This window comes from Neodiprion lecontei, chromosome 1 (assembly GCF_021901455.1).
Source record: "Neodiprion lecontei isolate iyNeoLeco1 chromosome 1, iyNeoLeco1.1, whole genome shotgun sequence".
Taxonomy (NCBI): domain Eukaryota; kingdom Metazoa; phylum Arthropoda; class Insecta; order Hymenoptera; family Diprionidae; genus Neodiprion; species Neodiprion lecontei.
The window spans coordinates 8,656,260-8,680,644 of record NC_060260.1 but is presented as its reverse complement, the minus strand read 5'-3'; the positions used below and the strand labels follow the sequence as shown (position 1 = coordinate 8,680,644).

General features: G+C 39.6%; 2 protein-coding genes across 9 annotated transcripts in view; one reads left to right on the top strand and one right to left on the bottom strand.

The window, feature by feature from the left end:
- Positions 1–24,385, top strand: part of LOC107226474 (suppressor of lurcher protein 1) — a 366,303-nt gene that overhangs the window by 75,016 nt on the left and 266,902 nt on the right. The window contains exon 3 of the mRNA XM_046733833.1: positions 20,723–20,903. Coding sequence (XP_046589789.1) covers positions 20,723–20,903 — 181 coding nt within the window. The remainder of the gene's footprint in view (positions 1–20,722; positions 20,904–24,385) is intronic.
- Positions 227–3,739, bottom strand: LOC107226481 (glycine-rich cell wall structural protein 1.8-like). Of its 8 annotated transcripts, none has more exons than XM_046733791.1 (3): positions 3,643–3,739; positions 2,020–2,619; positions 227–1,923 (listed from the first exon to the last, which is right to left on the bottom strand). In XM_046733791.1, the coding sequence occupies exons 1-3, from the start codon at positions 3,716–3,718 to the stop codon at positions 599–601; spliced, it is 2,001 nt and encodes a 666-aa protein (XP_046589747.1). In that variant the 5' UTR covers positions 3,719–3,739; the 3' UTR covers positions 227–598. The 8 variants fall into 8 exon arrangements, with proteins under 8 accessions (XP_046589747.1, XP_046589737.1, XP_046589767.1 ...); XM_046733781.1 differs by having other exon boundaries at positions 227–2,115; positions 2,164–2,619; XM_046733811.1 differs by having other exon boundaries at positions 227–2,019; positions 2,164–2,619.

Below are 24,385 nucleotides of genomic sequence, written 5' to 3'. Positions count from 1 at the left end.
TGCGTTCACACGAGTAGTCTTATCACTCCGACGTATGCACTTGGCCATTGCGAGTGTAATTTCGTGTACGACACTGCCAGAATAATCCGTTCTTGATGATTTATTAGCTCTGCGGTTTCTCGTACATCGAACTCACGCATAGATCTGGCTGTGACAATGTTCGCTTGTAAGTATTTTTACACGCCAATCATTTTCCCGTTATTGTTGTAACGAATAATTTATACGCTTGAATTGAAATCTTATTTACTTAGAGGACATAGTTTTTGATACATAACTCGTGAAAAATGTTTAATCACATTCTTTTTCATGTAATTTGCGGAAAAAAATAAAATGTCGCAGATCTTGCTAAGACTAGCTCCTATGAGGGTTGAAAGGTAGGGGTAGAAATGATTTCTGCTTTTCATAGCTGATAACTTACATACATAATCTATAATTAGGTTAAACGAGAAATGAATCAACGAATAGAAAAACCGAAGAAGTTTTGAGTATGCTTAGATCGGACATAGAATCTTAGTCTTAGATTTGCTGTCAAAGCTATACTCATATAATGACACAGGAAATATTGGATCTGCGTTAGATTTATTAGTATTTTGACAATTCACATACTGTCAAGCGCGTCTATTCCGATCAAATCTTTTCGTATTATAGTTGTCGTTGGACTTCCTCCGTTATTTTTACCTCCGCTTCCCTTGTGATTGTCACCTCCACCAAGACCTAGACGTACTGTAATTCCATGTTGACTACCATCTCCGCTACCCTTGTGACTTCCACCTTGATTTCCGTCTCCACTTCCACCTCCACTTCCGGTTTGATTTCCACCTCCTGTTCCCGTTGAATTTCCACCTCCACTTCCCGTTGAATTTCCACCTCCGCTTCCGGTTTGATTTCCACCTCCTGTTCCCGTTGAATTTCCACCTCCACTTCCCGTTGAATTTCCACCTCCGCTTCCGGTTTGATTTCCACCTCCTGTTCCCGTTGAATTTCCACCTCCACTTCCCGTTGAATTTCCACCTCCGCTTCCTGTTTGATTTCCACCTCCTGTTCCTGTTGAATTTCCACCTCCACTTCCCGTTGAATTTCCACCTCCGCTTCCGGTTTGATTTCCACCTCCTGTTCCCGTTGAATATCCACCTCCACTTTCCGTTGAATTTCCACCTCCACTTTCCGTTGAATTTCCACCTCCACTTCCCGTTGAATTTCCACCTCCACTTCCCGTTGAATTTCCACCTCCGCTTCCGGTTTGATTTCCACCTCCTGTTCCCGTTGAATTTCCACCTCCACTTCCCGTTGAATTTCCACCTCCGCTTCCGGTTTGATTTCCACCTCCTGTTCCCGTTGAATATCCACCTCCACTTCCCGTTGAATTTCCACCTCCACTTCCCGTTGAATTTCCACCTCCACTTCCCGTTGAATTTCCACCTCCTGTTCCCGTTGAATATCCACCTCCACTTCCCGTTGAATTTCCACCTCCGCTTCCGGTTTGATTTCCACCTCCTGTTCCCGTTGAATATCCACCTCCACTTCCCGTTGAATTTCCACCTCCACTTCCCGTTGAATTTCCACCTCCACTTCCCGTTGAATTTTCACCTCCACTTCCCGTTGAATTTCCACCTCCACTTCCCGTTGAATTTCCACCTCCTGTTCCCGTTGAATATCCACCTCCACTTCCCGTTGAATTTCCACCTCCGCTTCCGGTTTGATTTCCACCTCCTGTTCCCGTTGAATATCCACCTCCACTTCCCGTTGAATTTCCACCTCCGCTTCCGGTTTGATTTCCACCTCCTGTTCCCATTGAATTTCCACCTCCACTTCCCGTTGAATTTCCACCTCCGCTTCCGGTTTGATTTCCACCTCCTGTTCCCGTTGAATTTCCACCTCCACTTCCCGTTGAATTTCCACCTCCGCTTCCGGTTTGATTTCCACCTCCTGCTCCTGTTGAATTTCCACCTCCACTTCCTGTTGAATTTCCACCTCCGCTTCCGGTTTGATTTCCACCTCCTGTTCCCGTTGAATATCCACCTCCTGTTCCCGTTGAATTTCCACCTCCACTTCCCGTTGAATTTCCACCTCCGCTTCCGGTTTGATTTCCACCTCCTGTTCCCGTTGAATTTCCACCTCCACTTCCCGTTGAATTTCCACCTCCACTTCCGGTTTGATCTCCACCTCCACTTCCCGTTGAATTTCCACCTCCGCTTCCGGTTTGATTTCCACCTCCTGTTCCCGTTGAATATCCACCTCCACTTCCCGTTAAATTTCCACCTCCGCTTCCGGTTTGATTTCCACCTCCTGCTCCCGTTGAATTTCCACCTCCACTTCCCGTTGAATTTCCACCTCCGCTTCCGGTTTGATTTCCACCTCCTGTTCCCGTTGAATATCCACCTCCACTTCCCGTTGAATTTCCACCTCCGCTTCCGGTTTGATTTCCACCTCCTGTTCCCGTTGAATTTCCACCTCCACTTCCGCCTTGATTTTCACCTCCACTTCCCGTTGAATTTCCACCTCCACTTCCCGTTTGATCTCCACCTCCACCTCCATCCCAACCTCCACCCCAACCTCCACCCCAACCTCCACCCCAACCTCCACCTCCAGCTTTGCCTCCTCCGTCGTTTTCGCGATCACCTTACAAACGAATTTGGTCTATAATATTTTGACAATAGTTTCAGATACCGGTACAACTGTAATATGGTCGCTTTTTCTGCAAAGAGATTCTAGGTACACGACTTTTACATCCAGGACCACTCAGAAACAGTCAAGTATTCCAAAACCTGTTATCGTCATAGAACTCAGAATTTATCTCACTAATTACTAACTAATACTGCGTAATTAATTGGAACAGCTATTGAAAAACCAATTCTAAATTACAATTGTAGTTTATGTAATTTACCGGTAAAATACCTATGTCTTGTACCATTACATTACCGCAGCACCACATCACTGGAATGTCAGTGGCTTGCTTCATTTGTGGTTATGGTTTTTAGACATGCAAGTAGTAATTCAACGTATTATCAGTGTTTCTCGATTTGACGATAATTGAGTATTTTGTCAAAATGGTGTTAATTGTAATGTGGATGTAATATTAGTACTGAATCGTCAATGTTCTTTGATGCTTTCTTTCTAGATTGACGTCTGAATGATAAACGTATTGTAGCAAGAATTCGGTTGACTATTCGGTTTCAATAGTGAGATTACCCTGATACCGCAATTATAAGAGTGTTATCAACCATTTCTCAGCAATTTCATCACCGCGCCTGCGCTCGGCGGGATCCAAAAACTATAAAATAATTCAGAGGTACGTTTTGAAATATGTTATAAATTATTTGATAGGTTTAGAAGTTATGTGTTGAATTTGTTTCTACAGCAAACCTCAGAATTGGGACGAGAACTTTACGAGTGGAATATTTTGAATTAGATTGCCGATGCTGCGTGGAAGATAAGTATAACTTTCTACAATACTTGACCAAAAAACGGTCTGGACTACGAATAATGGATTCTAATAGTACTGCCAATGCTAACCCTAGCCTAACATAACTATTTCCCCCACGTTTTATCTCGTCGCGTAACATGGATATAACTAGTGTGATACGAATGTATCTACTGCTAAAGGATAAGATGAGATATTGACGATAAAAATTGATACGTTACCTGGCGCAGGAGCGGCTATTGCATACAAGTGCATGCATACACTCGCGATAACGAGGATTACGATCAACTTCGACATCTTGAGGTGATGACGGTAAGTGCCGAACTGAGGGATCTGGTGCAAAATCTTCTCCTTATATACCATCTTGAAGTGCACAATGCCTGTTCAGACATAAAGTTAATTGTTTATTCAGCATGTCTGAAAAAAGTTTGTATTTTTCAGTATTTTGTGAAAACACGTAAAAATTATAAATAAGTTATTCGACGAAAGAAAATTCGGCATGTTTCATTCGATTTGTGAACTTTCAACATGAAATTTTAGCCACTTTTCTGGGAGCAAAAAGCGTTTTAATTTCAGAGTTTTGGGTAGATGAAATAGATTTCCAGAACGTTTATGGCAGATTATAAAGTCAAGGAAAAGGTACGGCATGAATTTTCGCGATGACTGTCAACCACAATGAGTTAATTAAAATAGCAGGGAAAGGATGGACGACGTTAGGAGGCTGATTTTCAGATGTTTTTCATGAATTTTTTTGCCTGGGATAAACTAATTAGATTTTGATCAAAAACCTTTACATTATCTTGTTAATATGTTGCGTTGCAGTCACAAAATGTTTCTAGTCATTGATGGCGAAGATATCGAAGATATAGTCTGTTGTCCACCGAAGATCTTCGCTTTAGTTTGTTGTTCGTGAAAAACGTGGACGTCGCAATTTTTATCTGGAACCAAAATGGTTGTTTTTTCACATTATTAACACATTCTAACGGGTAAAAATTGTCAAGATTTAAGTGTTAACAGGTGTTTGAAGAAGATTTCTCGAAGTTCACCATTATTTTCACTCATTTTGCGATAAAAAAAAACCCATGAAATTGTAACATTCACCCCAAATGTTGGTTCATGTTCTTAAAAAACATGTTAATACTGTAAAAAAAAAAAAAAACTATTTAGCTTCCGGATAAAAATTGCAACCTCCATATTTCCCACGAACAATGAACTAGGACGACGACCTTCGGTGGATAACAGCCCCCAACTTCGACATTTTCGCCAGAAATGACTTGAAGAAATGTGTAAATGTAATTCCTAATATTAATAAAATAATTTCAAAGTTAGCTGAAGTTCCAATTAATTTTTGCCACTCGAAAAAATTCATAAAAACGCCTGAAAATCAGCCTCCTAATGTGGTTGCCCCCTTCAAGAGAAGGATAACTAGGCGAGGGTGTTTGGAAGGGTGCTGTGTTATTCTAGCGGGTCTAAGGGCCCCGTAGAGCTGGTGAGCTGTGGTGGAAGAGGAGGCTCCCAACGCACCCAGAAGGGATGCACCTTGGACAGGATTGCTTGACACAGCTCCTATGCACTTCGACAGGGGTTTCGGCACAATCATCGAAAGACTCCGAATTCTGCAACCCTGACAAGGAACTCCAGATAGGTCAACCCCTCCGAGTTCATATCTATCTTGTGGTGCATCGAAAACTAAGAGATAGATATTTTTTTTATTCGCCAACAATCAGTTCAAAGCAGGTGAAAATGATCCCCGTAGATAGGTATTCATCGTCGTGGTTTTCCGCTTTTGAATAGAAGCATCTGATTTATTTGAGGAAAGCTGGTGCTGAAATATTTCATTCATCGATAGAAGCGTTGAATTGTTGAATGCTACTCAATCTGTATCGAAATAACCAGTTTTTTTTTTCAACACGATGTGAACTTTCGTTTACATCGAACTACGATGTAAGATGATTTTCTTGTTTCTCTTGTGCATTTCTGGATGTCGTCTATCGAGAAGTAATCGATAATGCATTCATATGTGGATGATTTTGGATAATCCATTTTAACATTTCTCGTAAATCATAGTTTGAAAAAAGTTCTTTGTCATATTTCATTGACATCGGATCTTTTACTTTGGGTTATATCGCGTTTGACTTCATTTTTCACTCCATCCTGGTGCTTTCAATTCGGTCATGGAAGCAGATTGTGCTCGCTCTGGCTAATACTGGGCGAGCAGTGTGCCAGGCGCGTCAAAGAAGCTTCGAGGCGCTCTTCGCGTTCACCGTCAGGCCAACTTCGACAACCAAGCCTTGATCTGAACAACGAATGCCAAAGACACGCCACTGTCCGTGCCGATGTTGAGCAAAATAAAAAAGTAGTGCGAAATCTTCTCCTCATATACCACCTTCAGGAGCACAAGGCCTATTTAATAATGTCATTGTAAAGTGATTCTGCACCCTTGAAAAAAAAAATGCGGTTGCAGTATTGTAAAACAGATGTATTGGTTTCGGAGCATTTCAGATCAGTTTGACTAGGACCTTACCCTCAACTCCTTGGATTTTGTTCACAATTATTTTAGCTTGTTTTTCTAAATCTAAAAATCAATCCATTTCTTATATCAGAGTCTTCCAAGATCAGCAGGGCAGTTTATCTTATATGCTGATTGAATTGTAATTATTTTCATTCTACTAAAACTTGTTATTACTGTCATTCCACACCTCTCCAGTGTCCAGGATTCGCATACAATGTTTTGTTTATTGTTTCAGCAATTTTACGCATTTATTCGGTGTTTTTATTAAGATCAGGATCGTATAATATTGATGTGTTTGTCATCACAATTACACACGTGTCGTATGCATCCAAATACACGCTTTTTTTAAAAACTTTGAGTAAACAATCGTTGTTTATTCAATTCTTTTATGCTTATCCAGACAGCTTTTACTTATCACCAACTGTTTCGACCAGCCTCTACAGAGACAGACAACCGTCTACAAACTGTATAAACAAATGCCTCCAAAATTTCACGAATAACGTCCCATATATCGAGGTAGGGGAGACAGAACTTAGTTGTTACACTTTTTACTCTCTCATTTTCAGAAGTTTTTCGCATAAAATTTTAGTCAATTCATATCTGGCACACTGTAGATGCATTCTTTGCGCACTTGGAGAAAATTCGTGGTTGTTCTATAGCAAGTCTAAAGAGGGTTTATCAGATGAAAAAAAAAAAACAAAAAAAAAAAATGTCTCATGTGACAACTTACTGCCTCCGGGGTAAGTTACCCCAACTATTTTAAATGACGAAGACGACACAAAAAATCTTGGATAAGATATCTTTTTTTTTTTTTGCACGTTTGTCTACTCTTTTTTGTTGCGACGCACGAAACTCGGATTTTCAAGATATAATTTCACGCAATCCTTTTTTCGTTATTAAATTTATTCCTGGAATCCATGAAACAGTCGACCTGGACTCCGAAAACCCCGAAAACCATGAAAAATTCGCCTTATGCTCCGAAAATCGATACTTTTAAGACATGATATATTCGGAAAAATAATTGTAGTATAGCGCTCGTTCGATAAAATTATTCGGCACATACGATATTGTTTGAACGGGTGTCAGGTCAACACTGACGCTTGATTCGTTGTGCGATTAAATAGCTCATATGCTTTTCGGTAATGTGGTTTAAATTTTTAGTATTTTACGTTTGATTTCGAAAGTCAATCATGTTTTAGCTATTAGATGATCCTAATTTTTTGTTTCATTTGTTTACTAATAGCTGCTCAACTATTACTAATTTTTATTCTCGAAATGGTTCTCTGTAGTTTGCTGATTGCAAATAGTCCCATCATTTCTTGAGTCCTTGAAATCCTCTAATTTTACATTGAGGAACGATGCAATGGTATTTCTTTCATCACATTTGAACAGGAATATTTAAAGATTTTTCAACCTATTCATCATTTTGCCTGTACCAGAACTTTTCTTCTCACAGCCCGAATGAAATTACGCTCAGTTCAGAAATCAATGTATATTTCTGCATGAAACGAAAAAAAGTAATTATGCTACTTGAAATCCTAAGATATGAATTGGCAGAAATCGTATCACTACAATCCGAACAAATCGATCGAACGAAAATCCTCCTAATATTTGTGTTTGTTCGGCCATTGCGATAATGATGCTTGCACAATAATTATACGACACCATGATTTCTCACTACGAGGGTGTTTCTCATACACGCGGTACGGCGATTCATAGGTAATGGCAAAAGGCTTTTAGAGGCACATCGACGCCCCCGTAGAAACTGGCTTCTTGCACTCTCGATTCGTCGCTCGCCTTGCGATCGAGCAGCTACAATCCACTTCCGTTTTTCACAGCGTTATATCGCATTTCCAAAAAACTCAGGCCACCTTCTCTGTCGCCTTCCATTTCCCCCTTATTTCATCGACCCAAGGCGTCAAACCTGCACGAAAGTATCTGCAGCCCCTTGTGCCGGGCGAAATTAATTGAATCAATTCTGACGGTCGGGGTCATTAATTTGATAGCTATGACAGGCGCGATTTTCATCGTTTCGTTAGAATGAGGGTCCAGTTGAGGAATCTTCGTCAACGTTAGCTTAGGCTGAGTGATTTTTGTGTAAACAGATCTTTGTTAGGATTATCGTGAAATAAGCTCTTCCCGGATAAAGCGCGTATGTATAGGTGTAAGTAATTCTTTTCCGAAGGCGTGCCTTATTCCCGGGCTTTAACGGATCGCTACACGGTACTCGGTGAAAATAGGAAAGACGAAAAGTGTTGTCGATTTCTCAAGTGAGTTCAAAAGTTACGTGATTTGCTTCTTCGATGATTTTGATGAGTGGAAATAAATTGCATAAAAATTATAAAAGTTATGTTATACGTTTCTTATGACTTATACTTCTGTTAATGAATTCAGACCGAAAGAAAAATGGACAATTATTGCACAATATTTTAGTTTCCAAATAAAAATATGAGTAAAAAAAATTGAGTAAGTTTTCCAATCGCCTGCAACTCTGGGAATATCTCAACAACGAAGGCATACGGTATAGTACCTGTTCAGTTATAGGGTATGGAATTCTTGAAAAATGTCATACTTGACAGGAAAAGTTGGAACGTCAATTGTTTCAGCCCGTTTATTTGGAAAGTTTTTGCCCGTTCGGCGCTAATATCAGAAACTTGGGAAGTCTGGCAGTTACTAAAAAGAGGTCACCAGCTGCTCGCTGAAGCCCTTGTCCAGAGATATATTAAAAAAAACTGCACTCACCACTAATATAACTCTCGTCTGTTTGTTATTAGAATATTGAATTCTATCGCTGAAACGTTTCTATTCCCTTCAATATCGGGGCTTCGTCGTTACTGTTATTTATTTCTTTTTTTTAATTTTTTTTTTGGAGGAGTGTTCTTCGGTTCCTTTTTTTTCTTATTATTGATAGACAACGAAAAAACTCTTGCTAATCACTGACAATCTCTTCAATCGATATACTCAAAAATTTCCTGTGAAAGAAAGTATATTTGAATATTTTCTTACCATAAATATTTTCTCTGTTCTACTTCATTCAGTCTTGCCAAGAAAAGAGAATCTTGACGCGATCTATCAACTAACTCATAACAGTTTATGAAGAAAGCTGAAATTGTACGCACGGCCGTGCCATAATGTCAAAAAAAAAAAAAAAAAAAAAAAACAACTATTCTTATTCATTGTCAAATCGTTTCTGAAGGTGTTACGAATCTGGGAAAGTAAAAATTAGTTATTGACGACTAAAATTTCATCAGAATTTGACCTGCTGTAAGAAAATCACTCTGGTGTCGTATTTGGCTGGAATTGAGCGTAAAAAACACGCACACGGTAGTTTACAAGTTTTCGATTTTATCAACTGTCCCGATTCTTAATTGTTATAGGCTTTGTTCTAAATTTAGGATTGGAAAGCAACATTTTTTATTTAGTGCTGAATATTTCATCAAACACAAGAATAAAAAATTCATGTTTCGATGGCAGCTAATAATTGATTTGTGGCAAAAGAAAATGTTGAAACGGTTAAAGAAAAACCTATCTCATTTAATGTTTAACGATAGCGTTCACGTAAAGCATATTTATATCGGAGAAGAAGAAATTAATTTATATGTGTATATATATATATATTTATTCAATCAATTACACAGAATTAGAATTATTACAGTACTATTGATTCGGTCGATTACGGAGAAATTTAATCAAGTAAGTCTCACGGGTCTATCATTATTTCAAAAAATAGCATTCTGACGAATTTTCGAAGCAGAAATTATCAGCTAATAATTTGTTGGAACGAACCACCTCGACCGCAGACTAGTAAATTACGATTTTTCGATATTTGATCCCATAAGTTACGCAAGAGGAGAAACGAAATTCGTTTCACATAGATTCCGTGCATCTGCTCGACCGAATTGGCTCCGGAAAATTCCTAAATAGGTATCTCTGGGAGAAAGCTCTGGCGAAGCTTGCAACTGAATTGAGAATATTTTGACTACGTGTAAGAACACTCTCGGAAAAATTGATGTTTTCGATACGCCGTATCAGCCGAACCGAAATTTTAAACTAAATTCACTCAGACTGTCAAAGTTCACATACGCAATTGTTTTGTCCCTCGTACTATACTTTAGATACAGTGAAAGTAATTTTTTTTTTCTTCTTGAGAGGGAGAAAAATTAATTCATTAGTCAAGTTCGTAAAAATATACTAAATAACTACAGATTTAATTCGAAAAATCTAATTACAACATTACAAATAGTGTTTACTAATTGACACTTACAATTTCATGAGGTTAGGATATAAAACGTTATTTGTTGCATTGTCTACGGATCGAAATTTGCTCGGAGTTTCGGATATAAGATTTCTGATTTGGCATTAGATTACAAGAAACTTGACGATTAAACGATTGGCACACTCGCCGTTTAGTTGTTGACTATTTGAAAGATCGATGCGCGCTGAGTTCGGTTAGCAAATCGAATGAAGAACTTGAGAAAGTATTTTTGAAGAGTGGAGAAGCGAAGAGGTGTGGCATGGGTAATTTTAGATTGTCGGATTGGTTGGAGAAATACTTTATTGGAAGTAGCGGGAAAGTCGAAAAACTTTCTCGTCGCAAGAAAGTGGGAAAAGGATCAGGTGTACTTCATAAGTTGAACAATAAAGGCTGTTTCACCGTTATTTGACACAGAATCACTTAGAAATTGCACGCAAATATACGATGCTACCAAAATCGAGCGCCGACATGCAACAGCAGTCAATGGTTGGCGGACAGGCGTTATAGGGGGCGAGTAGTGAAATTAACATCCTCGTAAATTCGGAGCTGACTCAATGGCATTGCCAAATTCGTAATTGAAATATTAATTTCTAACGCAGAGCTCGAACGTCGCCTATTGTAATTAACACGGTCTGTAACCTCGTGTCGGCGGATATGCACAATGCATGTGTCATTATGTATACCCGAAACGGTGCAGCGCCGCCGCATTACATAAATACTCGGCTTTCGGTCACGGCAGATAATAGCGAGTCCGATCCACTCCTCGGAAAACAATTAACACGATACTCTACGTGTAGTTTTGTCCAAAAACGTACGGAATTTTCCTCGTTTCGACGATCGCGCGTATTGTCAAATAACACCGGCAATATTTTCGCCGTTATGAGATCAGGCATAATCAGGGGAAATAAATTATTTTTCTCGAAATTGTTCATCGGTTCCTCTATCGACATGTAAATATGTCTACTGCGAAATTTTCGCGTCAAAATTTAGCGACTATCCGAATATGCAGCAGGAAATTAGGCGGTTATCTCATTGTATTTTTATATCGTCCGTGATTTTTTAGCCCAGTAATATTATTTCGAAAGAAAGCAAACGATTATTGCTAAACGAGGCAAGTATTTTCCCTCCGTCAACGCCATCGATCGATAATAGTCATTACTCTACGGAAGTATCGAGACTGTTTCAAATATCAGTTGTTTCGACCGATCCTGGGTTGGATAAACGTTGGTGTGCATAAATTGCCAAGCAAAGTGGAATAGCGTGAATAGGAAGACCGGTTATTCAACTCGTTAAGTTTGACGACCGGAATTGTACGTATAGTGTATACCCATGTTAATTCCTCTTCATAAACGCAGTGAGTATTCTCTTCGCAAAGCGTAGTGCGCAGTTATATACATTATACGAGTGAAATAAAACTCATCATTACTGCGGTACGTTAAATGCATTTAGCGTGTACAAGTCGACGACGGCTTTGATTATTAAGCCCATAAACGCAGCCAAGCGAGCAGAGATTTTCGTCATTCGCGTGCGTTAATTCCGAAGTATCGTCGAAACGTTGGAAAAATATTCGGCAATAATTTCTTGGGCGACTGTTGGATTCGGAATATATTTCGATTCGTTTTAGAATCTAATTCGCGAATTTTCAACCTGATTCCGAGGTCGATAAAATGCATTATGAATAACTGGAGAGATTGTGCGATTCGTTGTCTTCGCATGGAATGTATTTAATATACGCGAGGCTAGAAATACAGAACGGCAGAATTTGTACTGCGGTAAGAGTAACGAACTCGCTGAATTTGTGGCGTTCATTCGCCTCTCTGGCTAACTGCAGCGGTGCGTAAAGCGTGTGCAATCTCATGGGTACAAAGCGATGCAAGACTCGATGAGTTTTCAACCAATCAAAATTTTTATTCGTTCGATTTTCTGTTTTATTTATTTAATTATTTATTTATTTATTTTTTTTTTTTGTTTACTTTACTTCTTTTTTCACAAATTTCAACACATCGAGCTCGTAGCTCGTACGATATTCGCATCATGAGATAGTTGTTGGGTTGAAATATTGCAATACGCAAACGAGCGATCTCGATGCAATCCAAGCGGAGAGTCAATTGGGCGATACCTGCAACCGAGCAATCGACCCGGTTGGTCAATAGACGCGGAATCCCCGGGCAAGTTCGTTTCGCATTTACAATGGTTATTTTATACTTTTTTTTAGTTTCGCGTTTTTCTACTCTCATGCATTTTTATTTTTCTCATTTCAATACTCGCCGCGTGTAGGTTATATTATATTCAAATGTGCGTGGGTTTCCTATTTGCATTTTATAATGTACCCCCTTCTTTGTTAATTACTTTATGCGCGGTGCGAATTTTGTATAACGAAAATATTGCCTGCGTAGCGTATTATATGCAAATCGCTGACAGTTAAGGAAAGAATATTCTCCTTTGGCCTCTGATTGATTTTTAGACTTGAGATTGTATAGGTATAATCATCAAGTCATGATCTTAAGCTGTTTCTTGCACAAATGCGAATATTTTACAATTTACTGATTCTTGCCTAAAGTAAAGTGAAAATATATGCCGTTGAAATAGACAAATGTCAAGCCAAGTTACCAAACATTTATCCATAAATTACGACTTAAAAATCGTTAAATTTATACATTTCTATCTAACGATTTATATACTGAATAATTATAGATGTCTGATAAAAAATTGGTCTACGCCTGTGAAAAATTCTGAAATATTCTAAAAAATCCGATGTAAACGAATGCTTAGGAAAATAATGATGATAAAACTTGAAATGTGTTACAGGCAGAAGAAATTTATAGGAATTGAGTTTGGCAACGCATTTCATTAAGAATTCTCAATTTTAGCTTGTCATTAGGTGTAATAATTAACTTAAACTCATTTTTATTAAGAGCCAGTCGAATTTACCAATGATCAAGAAGGGGCCTTACTTATGCTCCCACAAAATACTGCCCACTGTTAACGATAAGTGTCGCGGGACTTGTCGCATCGCTTTTCCAATTCTTTAAATTAAAAATCTTGGCACCGATTCAGCAGCTACACTTTTCGTTACATCAACTTCGTATCGGACGAGGGAAAAACTCTGTGAATCTTTTTTAAACGGTGAACCGTGAACATTTCTTCAGCACGTTTGAACGACAAGGAAGCATATATTTCAAAAAGGTCAGCCGGCCGACCTTTGTTGAAGTTGACTCAAAGCTCAGCCACTCGAAATCCAAGAAAATCAATAATAGTCGAATGTGCCACGAGACTATTTGGTATTACCTAACGGCTCCTTTTTATTAGATTTACGAAACGCGATTAATCCCAAAAACGAATTGAAGTGATTGGAGAATCGCATTGACTGACGAATATTGAGAAAACTGCAGGCATGCATTTCGACCAGATATCTGTTTACATTTCTACTCAGTAGGGAGCAGTGGATTCTTTCTACTAGAATTTTTACATATCAAAAGCTCCTTTTCGAAATAGGTTGAAGTGGGTTCTTACAAACTCATCGAAATTCTTACGAAGCGTTTGAAAATTAAGTGACAGTTAAAAATCCGATGAGAAAAACAAGACCTTACTTCAGAGATAAAAGAACGAGCTTTATTACGTAGGAAGGAATATCTGTAGACCTAAATGTATCGAAGATGCGAGACAAGGGCTGAATAATACGAATTTGCATACTGTTCTTGGTGTTAGTGTTTCGGCTTTGGCATCGCAGTTCTTGTTCACCGAGTGGGCTCAGGATCACGTCGGCTAGGTTAGGGTCAAGTCAGCGAACATGTTTGTAGATCGTAGATCACCTCGAGCTACTTTGGCTCGTGCATTATGACCATGCATATATACAGAGCCTCGCTAACTGGACGTTGCGGCCTGTTCAGTCGCCGCTAATCATCCGTTCTCTCAAACCAACAATCGTGAAATTGATCGATTGGTTCGAAATTGGCAAGTGTACCTAAGGTCGTGTAATTGGAGCCGATACATGGTCGTCTTTTCCACAGATTTCCGTTTTTACACTCTGTCTATGTACCTTGCAGTAAAAATCGCGTACAGATGTTTAGAGAAATTCCAGAAACAAAATTTCCTGAACGAAACATATGCAGATTCAAATTTTTCTGCAGATGATTGGCCAGATTGTGTACGATTAATTGTAAGTGTAATTAATCGGTAAAATAAAAATGTACTCACGAATGAAATCGTAGAAGAATTTGCGTTCATCGAACAAATGGCAGGGTCTCAACAGAAAACCTTATAGAAACGATAATTCTGAATATAACGAGTTTAACAAATTCAAATACGTTCTCAAAAAGGTGAATTGTGTGATTTCCAACTGGATCGATACGTGTTTTTACCTTGTGAAGTGAGTAACTATCGGACAGTCGTTACACGTTACGTTTGCTTTAGAACGTGTTTCTTTGTCCTAAAATACATATTTATCTAATCACTTTTTCCACGGTACCATTCCATTCTTTCTCCCAGTACAAAAGTATGTCACGCGATAAAACATTCCTCCACCTATATGACTCCACGCTATCGCGCAATGCGAAACTTTTTTGAACGGGCCAAATTCCGATGGGACTGTAGAATAATTCCTGAAATAATGGTTTTCAAACGCTTGATATAAGCTATTATTGTGAAGTATTTCGTCGGACTTTCCGATGTTCCAAACTATCTTCAATCAAAGATTTGCCATTCATCAATGATCAATAAACGACTGATGAATAAGAATTCTCGACCTCGTATGTAATATATTAAAGAGTCTTGGTGATCGGTCAATTAAGAAAAGCTTAAAAAAATTTTCTTAATTGACCGATCACCAAGACTCTTTAATATAATAAACGACTGAGGCTATATCGTTCCAAATTAGTTGAATGGGTGTTCTTGTCTGATTAATTCAAATTTGATTTTCTCCAAATTACGACGTAGCCATTGCCCAAGTATCACGAGTCTGATCTCTGTTTCGTGGGATGAAATCTCGTCGGAAAAGTTCTATTGGTGAGAAAGGACGTGAAGAAGCAGTATTTCGATTCATCGACGATGGACAGTCGTTGTGACAGCTGTCAAGCAGCACTTGTCTAAATTATAAAAACCGAAGCCTCTTCCGAAGATGCCAAGTGTGAAGAAATGGCGAGCGAAACAAACAGTACGGAGAAACGAAAAAAGAGAAATGGCTGGATAGTGAGAAGGAGGGAAGGACGGAGTGTAAGTAAGTGAGAACGTACGAGTTGAGACCATGGTATAAGGTTTGTTCTCAAGGGGTATAAGTTATGCGGCATGGGGTGGCGGGAGTGCAGGAGATATCGAGATATCGGAATATCGGGATAACCAGTTACGAACTTTCCCCATGATCGTTGGCTTTCCAAACCATCGCACCGTATCAAGAAGGTTCTTGTTAGGTATACGCGCTCCTGGCCTCCGTCCGCAAAGAATACCTTTATTATGTATGTATGCGGGCAATGTGTGTGGAAAGGTGGGTGTGCGGTAAAGTAGCCAACTGAATCGCGAAACTGACACCGTTCCACCCCGTATCGTGAGCCATCGTTTATTCCCGCTGACGATATGTTGATAGCAATGCTCCTACCATCATTCTTCTGTGTATTATCATTCTCCTTCAGGAGGAGATGGATGAAAAAAAAAGAAGGCGAAGAGGTCCAAGCGGAGAACAGAAAGAAGCAAAGGAAAAAAATCACCTCTCCAGAAGTTTATCGCGCAATTTAACCGTTCGACCCTGCAGTCTGCACCTTCCATCTCTTCGTCCGACACCATTACTCCCACTGTCGGTATGACAAACTGCCAAAGATACCTGTTACCAGTTTCCGGCATGTCTAAGACTCTTTTTAATCAAGGTTTCCAAGAATTCACCATCCTTCCTATTCTTGACAGCTAATTGTTGTATGAGGTTGATTTATTTCGTTCAAGCTAAAAAATCCTTCAGTGTTGTCGGAACGACAAAATGTGCCAATCATTACTATTGACGATGAGACCCTTCGACTGTTCTCGATCCAAAATATACTGTCAACGTAGAAAAGTGAGGAAATAGAAACTTGTTCCTTTCTTCACTGGAAGGATAGTATGAAAAGAATCGAGTATTTCCACATTGAGAAGCAACCTACGGTTTTGCGATTCGTTTGATTGCGCGCAGTAAGGTTGACGCTTACGGCCTGCAGGCACCTGCAGCTACCAGAGCTGAAGTTCATAGGTCATAGGTCAGAGGTCAGGTAAGGCGTACCTGCCTTGTCCGTGTACGAGGTTGCCAAGGCGAGAGATCTAAGAATAATCACGAGGCAGGTGGTGGCGGTGCTTGTCCGAAGAAGGCTGATGGAAGGGTCTCAAGTAACAGCTGATCATGCAACGCCAGAGGAACATACCACGCTCAGGGGTTCGTCTGTGAGAAGGGGCTGAAAAGTGTTGTAAGCGTTTTACCCTCGGTCACGAAGACGGTGTGCCGATCCGTTTCGTAGGCGCTATTTACTTTTTCACGCTCACTGCGTCTTGTACAAGTTGCTACGAGAGCTGAGAAGTGGAACCCTCCGCACTCGTGGCGTTCCTCCGCACGAAACTAACCTTCGGTTTGGTTACTCTCATTTTATTTCCAAACTACAGCTTGGACACTGCTCATTCAAAACCGCGGACACATAGAGGGAGAAAGATGAACGTAATCTTTTTCGCACACCCACTTCGACCGGGTCTGCTGACCCAAGACACTATAAAGTCGTTTTATGAGTGGTATAACGAACCGTCGAGTAAGAAGATTTGTCGCAAGATGATGGGAATGATTTTCAACGTACACTCGGAGACGGTTTGACAAACTTCTTCAATTCCGTGCTCTCGTTTTTTGGTTCTATATATTCTCATCCCTTTACTCGCCTCTCCGACTTTGCTAGAAGCATTTCGGTGTCCAAAAAGCAGCGAAGCGCTTGACTTAAGCTACATCTCTGTCTGAGATTCGTGGGAAAAGAAGAGAAGTGGAGAAGATGAGAAGTGGGAGGAACGAATGCAGATCGAACAGGAAGTCTGCTCTTGGCTGTGATGCAGCCAAGTATTTCTCGCTGTTCCTATGCAGTAGCAGTGCCCGACTCTGTTCTATGCTAGTGCTTCTCATAACGCGGTTATTTTCTTCTACGTTTCGAGATGGATTCACCCCTTTCACATTCAGTCAGAGCACTAAGTGATTTCTTATGTTCAAGGGATATCAGGCAGTAGTGACTTTGGTAGTGGTAAACGGGTAAAAAATTCATTTCCAAGCTACCCAAAATAGCGGATGAAATTTATTCTCAGGTATAAATTGACTGCTATATTTCCTCATCTTCGAAATTATGGTCAATGTATATTTTTCTTATCAGAGGCAAACTCGTTTTGCTTAAACTGAGATTTTCACAGAATTAACTGGCATCGAACAACCCTTCAAATGTGGGAACTTGGAGCAGAAAAATTAGGCTCACTAACGTACTTTCTGAAATTATGCCTAGGTGGTTCAAGTGAATTTTCGACCGAGGGCGTTGTCTAGAGAGGGTGAAGTAGGTGAAATGTGAAAAGAGAGAGAGAGAGAGAGAGAGAGAGAGAGAGAGTGAGAGAACGAAAGAAGGGGAGAAAAAACTAAAATTCATTTTTTAATTCATTTTTTAAAGCAGCGGAGTAAAAGAATTATACCAAGTACCGGACAGCGAGGGTGAAAAGCGGAGGGGCATCGGTTTTTTGCTAATTTACTAAAAGTCCCTCTAATTTGTGGTTCCGGAGCGCTATTAATTTACGGGCAGATAAAGTCACCGCCTTCTGTCTCGGATTTGGTTTTTCAAATAGCTTCGAGGGGGCTGATTAATTACGTTGCCATCTTAATAAATTGGTTTGTTTGGATTACCTTTAGGTACAACGGGCCAGCCGGCTTGGATCTTAATGGATCAGGTAATGAGGGTAATCGTTACCTTCTCCTTAACCACGGCTGTTCTTTCTCGATCCAGACAAATCGTACGAACGGTAGGAAACAATAAAAATGAAAGTACGCGAACGAAGAACGGTTGAATACAGATGAGAATACGCGAGTATAAAAAGTGACGTAAAGCGAGAAGTGTGAGTAACCGTTAGGAGAATATATTTGTAACTCCCCGGTAACCAGCCGTCTCTTTCACACACCTACGCAAGCATGTATGACCCGAAGCTTACACGTACGAGCATATAATACTTACATACCGAAGTACACACGTGACTTATTATCGGCCGAGCCGATTCCTCGATCTACTTCGAAATTCCCCTCAGCTCTACTGGGAGTCGTTATGATTAATACGAGATGGGGTGTAAATTGTTTGGGGCACTGGTGTGTTGTAGTGCCCCATCAAACCATGTGCGACGTATGAAGTGAGTATACGAATGGGATTACCTCCCACCCACGCCGAGGTGCATAAATTACGTAGCAGTAAACTTCCGGATAAAGGAATCGATTTTCATCTCCTCTGTTCTCATCTTTCTTTGCTTAAATTTCTACCACCGATATCGTTGGTCCGAGAAGAAATTTGTGTCGAAAAGACAGGTACGAGGATTATTATTCTTCTAGTAATGAGCATTTTTTTTCTTCTTTTGGTACAGATACACACCGAACTTGCTGATCTCTGTCGGCTCATTTGTGCATTTGCATTTCTAGTGAAAAGGAAATCTCGATTTCATCGATTAAACCATAGAAAAAAATTTGTTGTATTCGGTCCTGTTGCACTTGAGAAATTTGAAAATTTTTCAGTGAAACAAGACGAATAACCGACATGCACCGAATGATATTACACTCCGTCATGCATTCGTACATCCATTTGGTAAACACGTTTCGGAGAAACTTCCCGGGCACGTATCTACAACGTCACATATGAGCAGCGTGGGAGAATCATAGGGGAGGATGAAGGGTGCTGCGGAGGGTGGAGCGGAATTAGTGAAATAACACGGGAGTTAATTGAAAAACAGGAAATTAAATTTTCGCAATTCCCAGCGTGGCACGGTCTGGTGGATAACGGGAAACGAGGAGCGTATACGTACAACGGGGAATAACTCGAAGGTGAATTATCGATGCCTTTAATCATTCAATATACGGATGTACATGCCTACGTATGTCGGGAAGGAGAGACGAGAACGTACATATTTTACCATTTCATGAAAATTCTTCTTATACACCTTCGAAACGTGATCGGAAAAATTTATGACGAAAAAACGTGTTTGGCCTCGTTCAGCTACGTGTCAGACTTTGCCTACACATTTAATACGGTTTAATACTTTGCGTTCTGATCAATTCCAATAAACGATCATTCCTTACCCCACGCTGCTCCACGCCATTTTATTTCTCAACTTTTCCGATATTCTTCATAATTACTTTCTTACATTTACATTACGAAACGTGGAATTTCAGTAAAGGAAAATTCAATATTTTAAGCATGGAGTCCAAATTTTCAAAATATCCAAGTTTTGTTTTATCACTGATCGATCTTGATATCGGAATACGCGACTTTAGGTTGGTCGTGAACCAGCCCTCGAACTTCCCGTCTTCATACTGCAGGTTCCAAGTTCACAGAAAATAAAGTGCTCGTATCTAATTCGAATTTTGAACTACAAATTTAGATTCGTGATTAGCGATTCAAAGTCCTCAGGTATCATATTACATGAAAATATAGCGATTTTTTTTCTGTATTGAACCACTATAACGGATCCACCATTACAAATTTTGGAATCCCGACCTTGGATTCGTTATTTGTTATTAACCTAACCCAAAAAACCTCCGCCTATTAATTTCTACCAAAATTCGAATATTTTTCGTTTTTTTCCCCACTTTATTGGATTCGCTATTTTGAATTTTACAAATCTGACCTCAGATTCGTGATCGGTCACCCAACAGACCTTGAAGGACCAATTTTCATCAAAAATACAAATATTTATAGTTTTTTTTTCAGCATATTGCGTAACGAAATTCATATTTTACAAATCTGATTCTAGACTCGTGATCAGCGATCCGAAAAATCTCACGATACGATTTTTCCTTCGAATCGATTAATTTATTATCGATATATCATTATCTTCATACTATTTGTAATTTTACTATTCAAATAATTCAGAAAGTACTGAACCGATCAAAGCCAAAACCTAATCAGTTCGAACATCGGAAAATCCGCGTCGATTTAGAACACAAGCATTGAAATCCGGTAACTTGTTCTCGAGATATCGTCGGAGAAATAAATTGATCACAGACATACACATACATCCACATAAACGTTCATTTGAAAAAAGTTGGAGGTGATTCTCTAGATCTTGAAGCATTGAGATCTAGTGAAAACTGAACTCTTAATTTTCGAGGTGATTAGAATAATTTATTTTTATCTGAAAACAGAGAAACGGGAATTTAGTAATCATAGTATAAATAATTCCCGCTCCATTATACTAATAATCTCGCAAGTCTCGAACGATCACTAACAAATCAATATAATATTTATGGCATACATTTATATCCGCACAACAATATGGTGACAAAATGTGATTGAAATATTCTTTCTTCAAATAGGTTGTGCCTGTGTCGTGTACAGCAGCTTGTACAGCCCACAAGGTGGAACCTTCACTTCGCCGGATTATCCAAAAAAGTATCCACCAAACCTGGACTGTCTACTCTACACCTTTACTGGACAACTAGATGAAATTATCGAGCTGAAATTTGATGACTTCAACCTGCACCGAATTCACAAGAAGTGAGTAAAATTTTTATTTATATTGTATGTATACGGATCCTATGCATTAGATAAACTTGAAACGCAACGAAGAGAAGAACGTATCGTATCAACTTTAGAGAAAACGATGTTGAAATTTTAGTCAAAACGTTGTTTTTTCAGATAAAACTATTAGGTACGGAGAAATAGAAACTTCTTCGAAAGAAACTTGTTCACTTTCATTTGCAAATACTTCACTGGTCTGCACAGCGTGTCGTTCAAGCCGCGAATCGCGCATCTTGTCTTTTTCTCAAGCAAGTCAAGTTCGAAGTAGAAGGCATTAAACGTTCCGCTGCGGAAGCAAAGTCGTTCTCTAACAACAAGTGAAGAACACATCCTCGTCGATGGTAAACGTGGTAAACGTTAATAGCTTCGATGATTGATGGATTAAGATTGTGTTTGGCACATTAGAAAACTGATCTTCCCACGATATCGGCTCATTGTCGGTCGCGTCAGGAAACGGGGGTTGCATGCCAGCGGTGAGGGCGTGTTAATATTTTATCCCCAGCTAAGTAGGGCTCGACGAAACCTTGGCGCGAAGTGCTACGGCAGGTTATATATAAATAACTCGGATTACCGTTGCCCTGAAATATTTAGTCGTAGCCACGATAGAGACGGGACGCGTAAACAGGGTAAGTATGTGAGTACGCGTAGGACGCGATGTGTGATGTCGCAAAAACGAATATTGGGAAATGGTGCGTGACACCCGAGACTGTTGGAAGGTTGTCGAAAATCGTGATCGCAAGGCGATCGGAAACCCGAGTCAAGGTCTCGTTAAAACCTGCTCCTTCTCATCTATCGAAACGAGTAAGTTATCCGTAAGCGTGCTTTAATTCGCTCGCTTGCGTCAAGTTTAACGATCACAGCACCCGATCCTCTGCTCTTGAAGGGTTATTTTCATAACAATCCTTATTACCCTGTAATGGAGTCACTCCCCATCCGCAAAATCCACTTTATATGCTCACCATTAGAGATTGAATCATTAAGCTCCGCGCTTGCGGCTTTTGTGTAGACACATACTTATTCACAAATCACCAGCAGCTACGTATGCTAACATCAACCCTTCACCGACAAAAGCTTAACAAGGATCAGGTAACGTCTGTTAAAAACGACGCTAATCGTGTACGTTTTTTCTTTTGTACAATATTGTTGAATTTTGCTGCTTCATTATCGCATCCTGATGTTTCGAAAATGCACAAGAAACGGTGTCTTGATTTTGGAAACTTTGCAGCGATTTTCGCGGTAATGAACTCACGGTTAAAAACATCTTCGACAATGGAAATATGGAGTGCTTGAAAACTTGAATCTAACGTGTTAGTTTAAAATATATCACATAACATACATATTATGCATATAAAATAACTGTCTAATTCCAAGACTGACGATTAGAGGGGAAATGTTACTAAAATTTTTCTTCGTACAACGGATGATACATGCTATCTGCTTGTGAATCTTGAAACAGTGAAAAAATAAACTCCTTTGGTAATTGATCGGAATTCGGTGACAGTTGTAGATCATGGTCGAATAAAGGTACTTTTGATCTCTGATCTGTGTTGGGACAAGGCGGAAAAAGAGTTTCCTTGTCCCGGCCACGGAAAATTCTCTCAACCCTTTAGACGGCTCGCAAAAGGGTTCCCAGGAGGGTGGTTGAAACGAGCATGTGGCGGCGCCGACCGAGCGTGACCGGATTCATAATTCGCTTTCTCGCTCTAGCGGATCTCCAATTTTAACTCATTTTTCGTTACGTACGTATGTGCGCATGATGTACACATGCAGGCAAAGTAACTTATTTGGGATATCGAATCCGCATGGGATTCGAGTTGTTTGTTCAACGATCCAACGACGCATTTTTCAGACGAATCTGATTATGAGTCACCTGTAATTAATTTTGAAAACAGAAATCAATGGAAACCCTGTCGCTTTCATGTTCCGGGTGTAAATATTGTCAGAAAAAATATGCAAACGGGGAGAGCATGTAAAAAACTTTCTGATATCGAAAATGGGCAGAGAAGTGTTACATTGTTTGAAGATTTTCTAAAAATTTAATCTAAAAGTCTAATCCAGTCTTTCTTTTAAATGTAATTGAAACTATTCCTTCGATTGTTCAAACGAATAACAAGAATGTATTGAATTAAAATTCTGCACTTAGCCAACCTTACCCAGTGAAAGGTGTTCGTAGATTATTTATTTCATATACTTGTCTTAGATTTAGAGTAGATTTTGAGTTGAAATCAGTTGAGTAAAGATGCCCAGATGTTGTAATCTTGCAGTATTTTAGCGCTGAAAGGCATGGTAATAATTGTCTAAATTATCTTTCAGTCATACAAACACTCGAGACTTGGCCCAGTTGTATCATTTGCGAGGCTGATCAACTGGCGGAGCTTCCACTTATACTACACGAATACATTCATCAGCCTCCATTAACTCGAGATTGCTGAAACAATGACTCAGGTCTCTTTGTGCAATAAAACGCTTCAATTGCGGTAACTTGAATGAAAAGAATTTGTGGAATATCGTTTTCTTCGGGTCAGAGCAATTAGCGATTGGCAAAAATCTCTGCAACGGAATGAAAAAGTCTGACGAATATGAAATATATTGAACATCGTAAAACGTGCGGTCGAAATTCTCGTTTATATCTTCAACGTGCGGGCATCGAAATTGAATAATTTTCGATACAACCTACAGAGATTCCGTTCGTCATTTCGAGTCGCAAAGAAGCTTACGCGTTAGCATCGGTCAATATTCCCTGAACGGAAAATCAGATCTTAAAGATATCGGAAAGAGGCTTAGGCGACTAGAAAGAGTTTGTATGATGTCAGGTTGGCTGATAAGTTAGGTACGGAAATTGGATCGGTAATTGCGTATATTCTAATCAAATATGGCCGCTAAGGGATGACAGCCCACGAAATTTGAATCAATGACCGAGGGACTTAGGATTAAAGTAAGACTTTAAGCTCTGACGAAAAGTTATTAATAACTTCAATAGTCTGGTCGAGGATGCTGCTCGTACAAATTAGATTTTGAGAGATAAGCAGATATAACAGTAAAAAATTTCACCAACTCAACTATCGAATTAGAATGCGAAGAGTTGTCTCAGTCCGAAGATCGTGTTTTTTGAGCTTGCCGTGAAGTTTCCTCGAAATTCCGTTTGCGACTTCTTTTCAAAATTGCGAACCTGATTCAAACTCTACATTCCGAAAAACTATGGACAGCGGGTGTTGTGAGTTCTTGTTACCACGGTAATGTTTCGGCACTAAGAATCTTAGAAGTGGGAAAAGGATCGATCACTTCGGAAGGCAGAAGTTCAGGGTCAGGTCGAAACAAGACACTTCGTAGCATGGCAACTGACTCGTCGATCTAGAATCTCAGGAATGTCAAGCTTAGCCCGGTTGCCAGGAAGTCCCTGTTCTTTCTTTTTCCTTCTTCTTGTGTATTTGTCTTCTATCTTCATTTTTTTTTGCTTC